This window comes from Esox lucius, chromosome 4, assembly GCF_011004845.1.
Source record: "Esox lucius isolate fEsoLuc1 chromosome 4, fEsoLuc1.pri, whole genome shotgun sequence".
In the NCBI taxonomy this organism is placed as follows: domain Eukaryota; kingdom Metazoa; phylum Chordata; class Actinopteri; order Esociformes; family Esocidae; genus Esox; species Esox lucius.
In genome coordinates, this window is record NC_047572.1 from 34,535,383 (window position 1) to 34,548,737 (window position 13,355).

The following is a 13,355-nucleotide window of genomic DNA, read 5'->3' on the forward strand; positions in this document are numbered from 1 at the left end:
CATGATCATTTTTAATGGTTTGACAAAAATATGCACCTAACCCCATTATAATTTTTTTTATGGTTTGACTAAAATATGTACCTAACCCCATTATAATTTTTTTATGGTTTGACTAAAATATGCACTTAACCCCAAGATAATTTTTAATGGTTTGACTAAAATATGTACCTTACCCCATTATCATTTCTTTATGGTTTGACTAAAATATGTACCTTACACCATTATCATTTTTTTATGGTTTGACTAAAATATGTACCTTACACCATTATAATTTTTTTATGGTTTGACTAAAATATGTACCTTACCCCATTATCATTTTTTAATGGTTTGACAAAAATATGTACCTTACACCATTATAATTTTTTTATGGTTTGACTAAAATATGTACCTTACCCCATTATAATTTTTTAATGGTTTGACTAAAATATGTACCTTACCCCATTATAATTTTTTAATGGTTTGACTAAATTATCCACCTAACCCCATGATCAATGTTTAATGGTTTGTTATACAAAAGTAAAAATAATATGTTTACACATTTTTATACATACACATATTTTCAAGCCACGCTGGCATTAAATGTCCCTTCTTGTGCATGAAAGGGCTTATTTGTCACCTTTGTCTAAAACTAAATAGAGAAATATGAATGTTTACAATTTTAATGTTTCATCTTTAATGATGTTAATTCCTGCAGCAAAAATTTCAGAAAAATTATACAATAGCAGATATGACATTACAGGGTATGTTTCCCAAAGGACACCTTATTGATCCCTGCTGAACTTGCGTACTATAAGGGTTCCCTATTCCCATAAGCACCTGTTAATCAGTAATGCATTATGTAAGGGTTCCCTATTCCTATTAGAACCTGTTAAACAGTAGTGCATTACATAAGTGTTCCCTATTCCCATTAGCACTTGTTAAACAGTAGTGCATTATATAAGGGTTCCCTATTCCTATTAGAACCTGTTAAACAGTAGTGCACTATAAGGGTTCCCTATTCCTATTAGAACCTGTTAAACATTAGTGCACTATAAGGGTTCCCTATTCCTATTAGAACCTGTTAATCAGTAATGCATTATATAAGGGTTCCCTATTCCTATTAGTACCTGTTAAACATTAGTGCACTATAAGGGTTCCCTATTCCTATTAGAACCTGTTAATCAGTAATGCATTATATAAAGGTTCCCTATACCTATTAGAACCTGTTAAACAATAGTGCATTATATTAGTGTTCCCTATTCCAATTAGAACCTGTTAAACAGTAGTGCACTATAAGGGTTCCCTAATCCCATTAGCACCTGTTAAACAGTAGTGCATTATATAAGGGTTCCTTATTCCTATTAGAACCTGTTAAACAGTAGTGCACTATAAGGGTTCCCTATTCCTATTAGAACCTGTTAAACAGTAGTGCATTATATAAGGGTTCCCTATTCCTATTAGAACATGTTAAACAGTAGTTCATTATATAAGGGTTCCCTATTCCTATTAGAACCTGTTAAACGGTGCACTATGAAGTGTACATGGGCCAATTAGGGTTCTGACAAAGTTTCCCTGATGCTGTGACAACACAGCTGAAATATCTCTATCCTTATACATCAAATATCAGGAACAGTAACAACAATCACAGCTCAGTGGGTAATAAAATACTTTAAATAAACAGGAAATAAATAGCAGAAATCAATGACAGAGAAGAGGACAACATTTCTGCATACGTAGAACTAACAAAGCGTTAGGAATTTACATTCACCAGCTGAGCAGAAAGACCTTGATGTCATCATACAGAGATGGAGCCTTTATTTATTCACCACAGTAAGAGTCCTCCAATACAACCCTTTCTATACCTGATCGCGAAGCCTGGCCAGCCTTTGAGACAGCTCATCCTGAGAAAATAAACACAATGCTTGGTTAGTGTTTATGTAAAATGTGAAATAGTCAGGGGGCTGAGTGTCTATGTTACCTGTTCTGTAGATGCTATACTGGATGCTACTGATCCTGTCTCTCCCTGAGGCAGTTCCAGGGTCAGATCCAACCTGATTTAAGTTTAAAAAGAGGCCAAATTAATGTAATGCTTGTCTGATGTGCAGGTCAGGTCTCTTTACAAAAACGAGCAAAACAGTCAAACAACATCTGCCTCCAGCAGCCCAACACCCAGTATGACTCTCATGACCAAAGTTACAAGTAACTACATTTTATAGATCAACGCGTAACAATGTTTTTTAGAGTGACAGGTAACAAAATTGTTTGGAGAGACAGGTAACAATATTTCATAGAGCAACAAGTAATTTCATGCATGGAATAGCCTTCATTTCTCTGATGAGTTTCAGAAGAAAGTTCCTTGTTTCTGGCCATTTTGAGCCTGTAATTGAACCCACAACTGCTGACGCTAGTCTAAAGAAGGCCAGTTTTATTGCTTCTTTAATCAGCACAACAGTTGTCAGCTGTGCTAACATGATTCCAAAAGAGTTTTATAACCATCAATTAGCCTTTTAAAATGATGAACTTGGATTAGCAAACACAGCATGCCATAGGAACACAGGAGTGATGGTTGCTGATAATGGGCCTCTGTACGCCCATGTAGATATTCCATCAAAGATCTGCCGTTTCCAGCTACTATAGTCATTTACAACATTAACAAAATCTACACTGTATTTCTGATAAATTTCATGGTATTTTGGTGGACATTGTTTTTTGCTTTTCTTTCAAAAACAAGGACATTTTGAAGTGACCCCAAACATTTGAACGGTGGTGTGTATTACAGGTAAGAAAGCTTTTCAGAGCAACAGGTAGAAGTAAATTTCACCTCCACCTGTTGGTAATAACTGTCTGAATACTCACCCCGCCTCGTCGGCCATCTGGTGCATCAGCTGATCTACCTCAGTCTGTAGAGCACAAAATATCACTTTTAGAAGGTACCTGTGTGTGTGTGTGGGCTGTTTGTTTGTGTGTGTTTGAGTGTGTGTACCTGTGGGGTGGTTAGCGTTGTGGTGGTTGCCATGGTGTGTGTGTGTACCTGTGGGGTGGTTAGTGTCATGGTGGTTGCCATGGTGTGTGTGTGTGTGTGTGTGTGTGTGCCTGTGGGGTAACTAGGGTGGTGGTGTTACCCATGGTGTGTGTGTGTGTGTGTACCTGTGGGGTGGTTAGCGTTGTGGTGGTTGCCATGGTGTGTGTGTGTGTGCATGTGGGGTGATTGTGTTACCCATGGTGTGTGTGTGTGTGTGCATGTGGGGTGGTGGTGTTACCCATGGTGTGTGTGTCTGTGTGCATGTGGGGTGGTTGTGTTACCCATGGTGTGTGTGTGTGTGTGCATGTGGGGTGATTGTGTTACCCATGGTGTGTGTGTGTGTGTGTGCATGTGGGGTGGTTGTGTTACCCATGGTGTGTGTGTGTGTGTGCATGTGGGGTGGTGGTGTTACCCATGGTGTGTGTGTGTGTGTACCTGTGGGGTGGTTAGCGTTGTGGTGGTTGCCATGGTGTGTGTGTGTACCTGTGGGGTGGTTAGTGTCATGGTGGTTGCCATGGTGTGTGTGTGTGTGTGTGTGTGTGTGTGCCTGTGGGGTAACTAGGGTGGTGGTGTTACCCATGGTGTGTGTGTGTGTGTGTACCTGTGGGGTGGTTAGCGTTGTGGTGGTTGCCATGGTGTGTGTGTACCTGTGGGGTGGTTAGTGTTGTGGTGGTTGCCATGGTGTGTGTGTGTGTGTGTGTACCTGTGGGGAGGTTAGTGTCATGGTGGTTGCCATGGTGTGTGTGTGTGTGTACCTGTGGGGTGGTTAGCATCATGATGGTTGCCATGGTGTGCGTGTGTACCTGTGGGGTGGTTAGTGTTGTGGTGGTTGCCATGGTGTGTGTGTGTACCTGTGGGGTGTTTAGCATTGTGGTGGTTGCCATGGTGTGTGTGTGTACCTGTGGGGTGGTTAGCGTTGTGGTGGTTGCCATGGTGTCTGTGTGTACCTCTGGGGTGGTTAGCATCATGATGGTTGCCATGGTGTGTGTGTGTACCTGTGGGGTGGTTAGCGTTGTGGTGGTTGTCATGGTGTGTGTGTGTACCTGTGGGGTGGTTAGCGTTGTGGTGGTTGCCATGGTGTGTGTGTGTGTGTACCTGTGGGGTGTTTAGCATCATGATGGTTGCCATGGTGTGTGTGTGTACCTGTGGGGTGGTTAGCGTTGTGGTGGTTGCCATGGTGTGTGTGTGTGTGTGTGTGTGTGTGCCTGTGGGGTAACTAGGGTGGTGGTGTTACCCATGGTGTGTGTGTGTACCTGTGGGGTGGTTAGCGTTGTGGTGGTTGCCATGGTGTCTGTGTGTACCTCTGGGGTGGTTAGCATCATGATGGTTGCCATGGTGTGTGTGTGTACCTGTGGGGTGGTTAGCGTTGTGGTGGTTGCCATGGTGTCTGTGTGTACCTTTGGGGTGGTTAGCATCATGATGGTTGCCATGGTGTGTGTGTGTGTGTGTCCCGTGGGGTGGTTAGCATCATGATGGTTGCCATGGTGTGTGTGTGTACCTGTGGGGTGGTTAGCGTTGTGGTGGTTGCCATGGTGTGTGTGTGTGTGTGTCCCTGTGGGGTGTTTAGCGTTGTGGTGGTTGCCATGGTGTGTGTGTGTACCTGTGGGGTGGTTAGCGTCGTGGTGGTTGCCATGGTATCCTCCATCTGAGCTGTCTGCACATCCAGAGTCTCAAACTGATGTTCAAACTTCTCCATCAGAGCGGAGATCTGTGAGGCAGGAATCACAATCTACATTATCCACACCCAGAAAATGACCGACAATACAGAGACACAACAGGCCAAACCGAGAGAAGGGAAAGACAAAACAGTCAGAACAGAATGTATAAAGAGAGAACAGAGAAAGAGTGCAAACAACACCGATAACAGTGAGAGAGAATAGTAAGAAAAGAGACAGAGAATACAGAGAGACCTACTAGAGCAGTACTGACAGACCTGGGTCCTGGACCTACTACAGCAGTACTGACAGACCTGGGTCCTGGACCTACTACAGCAGTACTGACAGACCTGGGCCCGGGAGCTACTAGAGCAGTACTGACAGACCTGGGTCCTGGAATTACTAGAGCAGTACTGACAGACCTGGGTCCTGGACCTACTAGAGCAGTACTGACAGGCCTGGGTCCTGGACCTACTACAGCAGTTCTGACAGACCTGGGTCCTGGACCTACTACAGCAGTCCTGACAGACCTGGGCCCGGGAGCTACTAGAGCAGTACTGACAGACCTGGGTCCTGGAATTACTAGAGCAGTACTGACAGACCTGGGTCCTGGACCTACTAGAGCAGTACTGACAGGCCTGGGTCCTGGACCTACTACAGCAGTTCTGACAGACCTGGGTCCTGGACCTACTACAGCAGTACTGACAGACCTGGGTCCTGGACCTACTAGAGCAGTACTGACAGACCTGGGTCCTGGACCTACTAGAGCAGTACTGACAGGCCTGGGTCCTGGACCTACTACAGCAGTTCTGACAGACCTGGGTCCTGGACCTACTACAGCAGTACTGACAGACCTGGGTCCTGGACCTACTACAGCAGTACTGACAGACCTGGGCCCAGGAGCTACTACAGCAGTACTGACAGACCTGAGCCCAGGAGCTACTACAGCAGTACTGACAGACCTGGGTCCTGGACCTACTACAGCAGTACTGACAGACCTGGGCCCAGGAGCTACTACAGCAGTACTGACAGACCTGAGCCCAGGAGCTACTACAGCAGTACTGACAGATCTGGGTCCTGGACCAATGTCATTGTTACTTATTGATATTATGATTAGTATTATTTTTATTATTATGTTCTATTATAAATTAATCCATGTTATCTTCTGATATGCTTTGGCAATATGTAAACTGTTATCAATACAGTAATCTGAATTTAAAGAAAAGAGATCTGAGATGAGAGTGATCAAAGACACAGAGAGAGCGACAGAGAGTGTTCCAAACCTTCTCGAGGTTCATGCTCTTCAGAGTAGCGTCCATAGACTTCACGACTCCAGCCATAGACTTGGTCACCTAACAAGGAAGAGAAAGCAGATCTACATCAGATCTAGACCTACATCATGTCCTATTGCACTTTACATCAACATCATGTTAGTTTGATTTTGCACAACCATTGAATAATATTGCAATGTTGGTCTGTAAAGGGTTTTAATGGTTACATAGTTAGAAGTGTATGTTAGTAGAGGCTAGATGATGTCATCAGTGTACGTTAGTAGAAGCTAGATGATGTCATCAGTGTATGTTAGTAGAGGCTAGATGATGTAATCAATGTACGTTAGTAGAGGGTAGATGATGTCATCAGTGTATGTTAGTAGAGGCTAGATGATGTAATCAATGTACGTTAGTAGAGGGTAGATGATGTCATCAGTGTATGTTAGTAGTGGGTAGATGATGTCATCAGTGTACGTTAGTAGAGGGTAGATTATGTCATCAGTGTACGTTAGTAATGGGTAGATGATGTCATCAGTGTACGTTAGTAGTGGTAGATGATGTCATCAGTGTACGTTAGTAGAGGGTAGATTATGTCATCAGCTGTGAGGTCCTTCGGTTAGAAGATGCAGTCAGCTGTTGCCTGCGCAGTTAACACTCCTACTACTGTTTCTGCTTGGGGGCACAGACACAGTTTTGTCCTTTTCTACATTAAGAAAACACTCTAATAATTGCGTCCGAAGCCGAGCTTCTAATTTTGGTATTTCTACTAGAACATAATAATTCTTCTTCATGTTAAAATTAGAACAACATCTCAATAGTGAAAATTAAAGTGGTCCCAAAAATGCCTCTTGATGAACCCCAAAGCGTACCTTTGATTTGTCTAGGGAAGGATGACACACACAAACTGATATTGTTCTGACAGATTTGAACCAAGCAAAAAAAGGCCACATAGACCAACATGGGTTTCTAATCTTCCAAAAGAAAAGTCGAAGGTGGCACTAGAACCAGAACAACAGCCGATGAACGTTTTGTCATTTGAAGATAATTGATCTCCGTCACCAGAGCCGTCCTTGGATCAGCCCTCAGCCCTCAGGACTATTTGACAATGGTCCAAAGTCCTCCTGGTTGTGTTGCAGATTTAGTTCCTGCCTGGTTTTTTCAGCTGTTACTGCCCATAGCTGGAGAAACAGAAACATTTCCATTTTAAATCCAGAACTGTAGTGGAACTGGCTCCCCATCTAGTTCCAACACAGCTCACCTGGTTGTTCCTGCTCTTGTCCACCTGGCGGTGCAGCTGATCAGGATTCTAGCAAAAAGACTCTGGTCACAGCCCACCTGCATTTATTGACCGGCTGGTCATCTGAACAGGCAAAAATTATGATGTGGCCCAAGAAGGTCATGTACTCTTATAATCACCTCCCAGCACAGCCAGAAGAGGCCCGGACACCTCTCAGAGCCCGGCTCATCTCTAGATTTCTTCCTAGGTTCTAACTTTACATGGGACACTGTGCTTAAATGTTTGTTGTTGCTTGCTGTTTGGTTGTAGGCTGGGTGTCTATATGGTGATAGATAAAGGGTTCAATATACCTCTCTGCAGAGAAATTACACTGTTTGGTTCAGAGGCAGTGGTGTGGATCCTGACCTCTAACCCCTAACCAATAAAACCTGACCACCAGTCTGGACCATGGAGCTCATCCTTTAACCTGTGTGATAATGTCCTTCCAACTATTAAGCGTTAATGGGTTATTTCAACCTGTTAAACTTTCTTGCCCTTGGATCATGGCCTGGTATGGGAAGTCCTCCGTAAACAACCATCTCAAAATAGAGGGCAAAAAAAGGGGAATGAAAACAATATTCCCTAATCTGCCCTTCACCTCCAACCCTTCACCTCCAACCCTTCACCTCTCACCTGGTTCATAGTAACAGCGGTCTGGACTCTGGCGGCCACCGCATCGACCCGGGCACTCATCCTCAGGAAGTTGATGCTCTGGTTTTTCTGTCTGATGGCATTCTCTGCATGGATCCTGGCTACTTCCATGTTGCCCTTCTGAATGGCCTGGGAATAGAGAAAACACACCTGTTAAGTCTGAAGTGTGATAATCTATCATATATAAGCATGCTAACATACAGTACCTGTCAAAAGTTTACCCTACACATTCAAAGGAATTTCTTTAGTTTTAACATTACATCACTTTGAAATAACACACATGGAAAAGTGTATCAACCCAAAAAGTATTAAACAGATCAAAATACATTTAATATAAAATTAGCCACCCTTTGGCTTGATGACAGCTTGTACACTCTGGGCATTCTCTGAACCAGCATATTCTAAGTTCCCCACATTTTTTTTCTTTCACAAATTAGATTTTCTGTAAACATAGTGTTGAAACACAACCAAAAAGCTCAGATTTTTTTTCATTTATCCACAGAACATTTTCTTAGAAGGTATAGTGTTATTAAGACAGGTTATTGGGAACTTCAGGCTTTCTTGTAGCTCTCTTTCAGCAGCAGGTCTTCTTGGGCTTCCTAAAGTAACCCTTCTTTTGTTGAGTCAGCCATGGTTGGTGCAAGCTGAGACCTCTCTAAGTCAGCTTGTAGGTAATCAGCAGCTGTGTGAGTTGTTTGGTCAACTGTACAAACCAGAATAGGAACCAGGCAAGCCTAGTCCAGCCGGCCTGCAATTAGAAATGATAAATGTTTTTCCCTCACTGGATTTGAATCCGGGTCTCCCATTTGAGAGTCTTTAACCATCACGAAAATGTTTAATATTTCGATAGACACCATTAAGCATTTGTTTTAAACAAGCATAATTTATTTTGACTGTGACAAGATTCAAACGCAGGGCCTATTGTTTCGAGGGCCGCTTCTCTAATCACTACACTATTTAACAAAGGGTAGTCAGTCACTCACTCACTCACTCACTCAGTAAGAGACATTCGCTCTTCTTGGCCGGCTCCGCTTACGCAGTCCGGCAAAAATGAGGACATCTGTGAACATGTATCTTCTTGCAGCCATATCCAGGGAGCTTGACCAGAGTTCAATGGCCACAAACGTCTTGATAACACTATGGACAACGGACAGCGTAAAAAGGAAATACAAGATACCAGTACACAAACGTTTAACCTTGGGAATGTCTATGTTTGAGTATTGTTTAGATTACGACATCCTCAAATGGTTCTTTGTTCTTCACCATCTTGTCATTGGTACAGGGAACAGAAGGTTCTATTTTCTCTTTCTCAATCCCTGGTAAACGGCAAAAGAATACCCTGTACGCACCTGAAACCACAGATGAGATAAATAACCCAGTAAATGAAGATCTGATTGTATAGATGGATATATCAGTCCTTAACAGTCTGGTTGTATAGATGTATTTATCAGTCCTTAACAGTCTGGTTGTATAGATGTAGTTATCAGTCCTCAACAGTGTGGTTGTAGAGATGTATTTATCAGTCCTTAACAGTCTGGTTGTATCGATGTATTTATCAATCCTCAACAGTCTGGTTGTATAGATGTAGTTATCAGTCCTCAATAGTCTGGTTGTAAAAATTTATTTATCAGTCCTCAACAGTCTGGTTGTATAGATGTATTTATCAGTCCTCAACAGTCTGGTTGTATCGATGTAGTTATCAATCCTTAACAGTCTGGTTGTATCGATGTATTTATCAGTCCTTAACAGTCTGGTTGTATGATGTATTTATCAGTCCTCAACAGTCTGGTTGTATCGATGTAGTTATCAGTCCTTAACAGTCTGGTTGTATAGATGTATTTATCAATCCTCAACAGTCTGGTTGTATAGATGTATTTATCAGTCCTCAACAGTCTGGTTGTATCGATGTAGTTATCAGTCCTTAACAGTCTGGTTGTATCGATCTATTTATCAGTCCTCAACAGTTTGGTTGTATCGATGTAGTTATCAGTCCTTAACAGTCTGGTTGTATCGATGTATTTATCAGTCCTCAACAGTCTGGTTGTATAGATGTATTTATCAATCCTCAACAGCCTGGTTGTATAGATGTATTTATCAATCCTCAACAGTCTGGTTGTATAGATGTAGTTATCAATCCTCAACAGTGTGGTTGTAGAGATGTATTTATCAATCCTCAACAGTCTGGTTGTATAGATGTATTTATCAATCTTCAACAGCCTGGTTGTATAGATGTATTTATCAGTCCTTAACAGTCTGGTTGTATAGATGTAGTTATCAGTCCTTAACAGTCTGGTGGTATAGATGTATTTATCAATCCCCAACAGTCTGGTTGTATAGATGTAGTTATCAGTCCTCAAAAGTCTGGTTGTATAGATGCAGTTATCAGTCATCAAAAGTCTGGTTATATAGATGTAGTTATCAGTCTTTAATATGCTGTGTGTGCATGTGTCACCTTCTTGACTTTGGCTTTCTCTGTCCTCTCTTCCTTGTCACATCTTTGAGAGTTCCTCTGGAGCTCCTTGGCTGCAAACTTCAGGTTGAACAGGTGTTCTGGCACAGGGGTTAGAGTTAGGGTCAAAGGTGGTGTTCTGGCACAGGGGTTAGGGTTAAAAGTCAGGTTGTACAGGAGTTCTGGCAAAGGGGTTAGAGCAGGGGTTAAAGGTCAGGTTGAACAAGTGTTCTGGCACAGGGGGTATAGTTTATCTGCATGACAAAGGTGATCAAAATGACGTATTCATTTATTATTATTCAGTTTTTTCACTGACACTATATAATATTTGGGAAAACCAATCCCCAGCAATTAAATCAATTTTAATCCCATTTTGTAATGCAACAAATTTTTCAAGACAATTGAGTACACACAACTCTGGAATCCCCTCTGAAATCTCCAACCTCTGACTTCAGTGCTTTCATGACAACTATGCGAATGTGAAATCTCCAACCTCTGATTTCAGTGCTTTCAAAACAAGTATGACAACTGAATTCCAAGTATGACAACTGAATTCCAAGTATGACAACTGAATTCCAAGTATGACAACTGAATTCCAAGTATGACAACTGAATTCCAAGTATGACAACTGAATTCCAAGTATGACAACTGAATTCCAAGTATGACAACTGAATTCCAAGTATGACAACTTCCAAGCGTTAATACTTTCCAACCGAAAGATCACTGGCTAAATCATTCAACCGGTTCCGAGTTCACAACTGTCTTATGGTGTTTTAAATACAGTTGGAAAAAACTAAGTAACATTATGAAACCAGTGATCAAAGACAATCCTCTTAGGATATTGTTTGGAATTCTGACTTGGAATACCAAGTAAGATAACCATTCAAAATAAGTTCCCAGATTATTGTTATTACTATCTTTTAAATGACATTTTCTTCCAACTCATAATTCCCAAACATTAACTCCAACATACTACCCCATCCTTCCAAAGTTTACTGACATCATGATGTCAACTCATTATCTTTGCATTTCCGGGTTATTTTGAAAGGAGTAGATGATTCTCCAATTTCCTACTTGGAACATGGAGTTCTATTACTGTTGCCCAGTGGGAGCTTGTTGTTTCGAGCCTTGAATTGAGCATAACTAGTAATCATAACTAGTAATCATATTCACCCAACCCGGCCTGCAACTGCTACAGTTATGGAAGTTCTGTTGTCGGGTAATGAATTGTCTCCACACTGCTATTTTACTTTTGGAGGCAGAGTATTTGCTTATAAATAGTAAGTTCTCGTTGCTATTGCGGTCATTGTTTAACGTAAAGTTTGGGGAAACCCATCACAGCTATTATCGGTTTTTCAAGTTCCTGCTTCCTTTTCTAGGTTCATAACTTGACTGGAGTAAAAAGGAACTTTTGATTGATGGAACCAACGTTTACTGATTTGACAATGTGGAAGACATTCTAGTAAACCTTTACTAGAATCTGGACATTCTAGTAAACCTTAAGAGATTGCTAAGCACCTAGCAAACATCCTGAAGATTAGCATAGTTTTGAAAAATACAAAAAGAGCAGAAGAGGAGACAATTTGATAACCTTTCTGATATTAAGTACGATTTACATCAATAGTAAAAATAAAATAAAAAGTTTTGTTGTTCTTTATGCGTGGGAATGCATTGTATAGACAGGATGAACATATTTTATAGCAACAATTATCAATTTTATAACCGGAGCTTTTTTCATACGATGAAGTTCAAGACTACGTTAAAAACAAATGCAGCTAAATCCTTACAGTACGCATACAAGCTAGCATGTCTACAGGTTATCCAACATGCAGGAGCTTTTTTTTTCGTTGCTAAGGTAAACAAATGGGCTTCACGTCGTTGATGGCACAAACATGACTTCCTCTATAGCAGATTAACGTAAGATAATTTACTTAATGATGCCATTGTATTGTTTATGACGTTAACAAGCTAGCACATATGGCTTAGATGTTAGTTCCCCACGTAAAACTTAAATGATTGCTCAAATCCGCGTGGACCTTTTAATTGACAGCGTTAGCTATCTAGCTAACTTTGTTTGCCAACGTTCCCTAGATTATTAAGCTACTCCATTCTGTTTTCCATCAAAGGATACTGTCCATAACAGAGGTGTCGAGGTATAATACTTTGGTATGTGTTTACTAAAGGCTGCTAACTCTTTTCACAGTGAATGTCTAGTTTGAATCTCCGTGGCTTTGTGTTTGTTTAGATCTGTTCAGAACAGTGGTAACCTCAATTTCCGGCTACATTCAATACGACGTCATCGCTGTCACGCAACAGAGCGCGTGCTCGCCAATGCAAGGCCGCGTACGTCATGATCGTTCAGGATCTTATTTCACCAGGGAGACGCGTGTCCAAGACAGGCTGACTTTAGCGTTGACGGATTACTGTGGGTATGCTAGCCTACAAGTGTAGTGACGTCACATTTATTTTTGGAAATGTATAAACTAACCTTTCCTCTCGTGCGTCTTCGCTCGTATTGATCTTGTTAACACTGGTGGCGCGTGGGTAATCATGTTTGTTCTCTTCTGTACTCCTTCACATTTATTTGACGTTTTACAGCATGAAATCTCTTGAAATGCAGTCCCAGACAAATAATGAATAGTAACAAGAACAGTTTGGCAACTATATAGAATAAATATAACAATAGAGCTACTATTTAATAATTTGAACAATCAAATAATAATAGTTAAATTACTTCTGCAATAAACTATGTTTACCCACACTACCAGGTATTTCTCTGTGGATATTGAAATCATATTTAGATTACATTTAGACATTTAGTTTGTTTTGATATAGGAGACCAATATATGGGAAGAGGAGAACAAAGGAGCAAGAAGAGATAAGAGGAAATGAAAGAGAAGAGAGAACATAGGGTGGGGTAAGGAAAATGTGGAATAGGAGGAGAGAGGAAGAGTAAGATTAAGTTGTAGATGAAAGTGCAAAAGGCGGAAGAGGAGAGGGGAGGAGAAGAAGAGAGGGAGGAGTAAAGAGTTGGTTAGAGAGGAAGAGGAGA

At 41.4% G+C, this 13,355-nt stretch overlaps 1 protein-coding gene across 1 annotated transcript; it reads right to left on the minus strand.

Annotated features, from left to right (window-relative positions):
• Positions 1 to 646: 646 nt before the first annotated feature.
• On the minus strand, positions 647 to 12,962 carry LOC105010316 (charged multivesicular body protein 1b). Its single transcript, XM_029119459.2, has 8 exons — positions 12,435 to 12,962; positions 10,307 to 10,404; positions 7,837 to 7,983; positions 5,940 to 6,008; positions 4,602 to 4,709; positions 2,836 to 2,879; positions 1,958 to 2,030; positions 647 to 1,880 (listed from the first exon to the last, which is right to left on the minus strand). Exons 1-8 carry the CDS (start codon positions 12,439 to 12,441, stop codon positions 1,836 to 1,838), a joined length of 591 nt encoding a protein of 196 aa, XP_028975292.1. The 5' UTR covers positions 12,442 to 12,962; the 3' UTR covers positions 647 to 1,835.
• Positions 12,963 to 13,355: the final 393 nt, after the last annotated feature.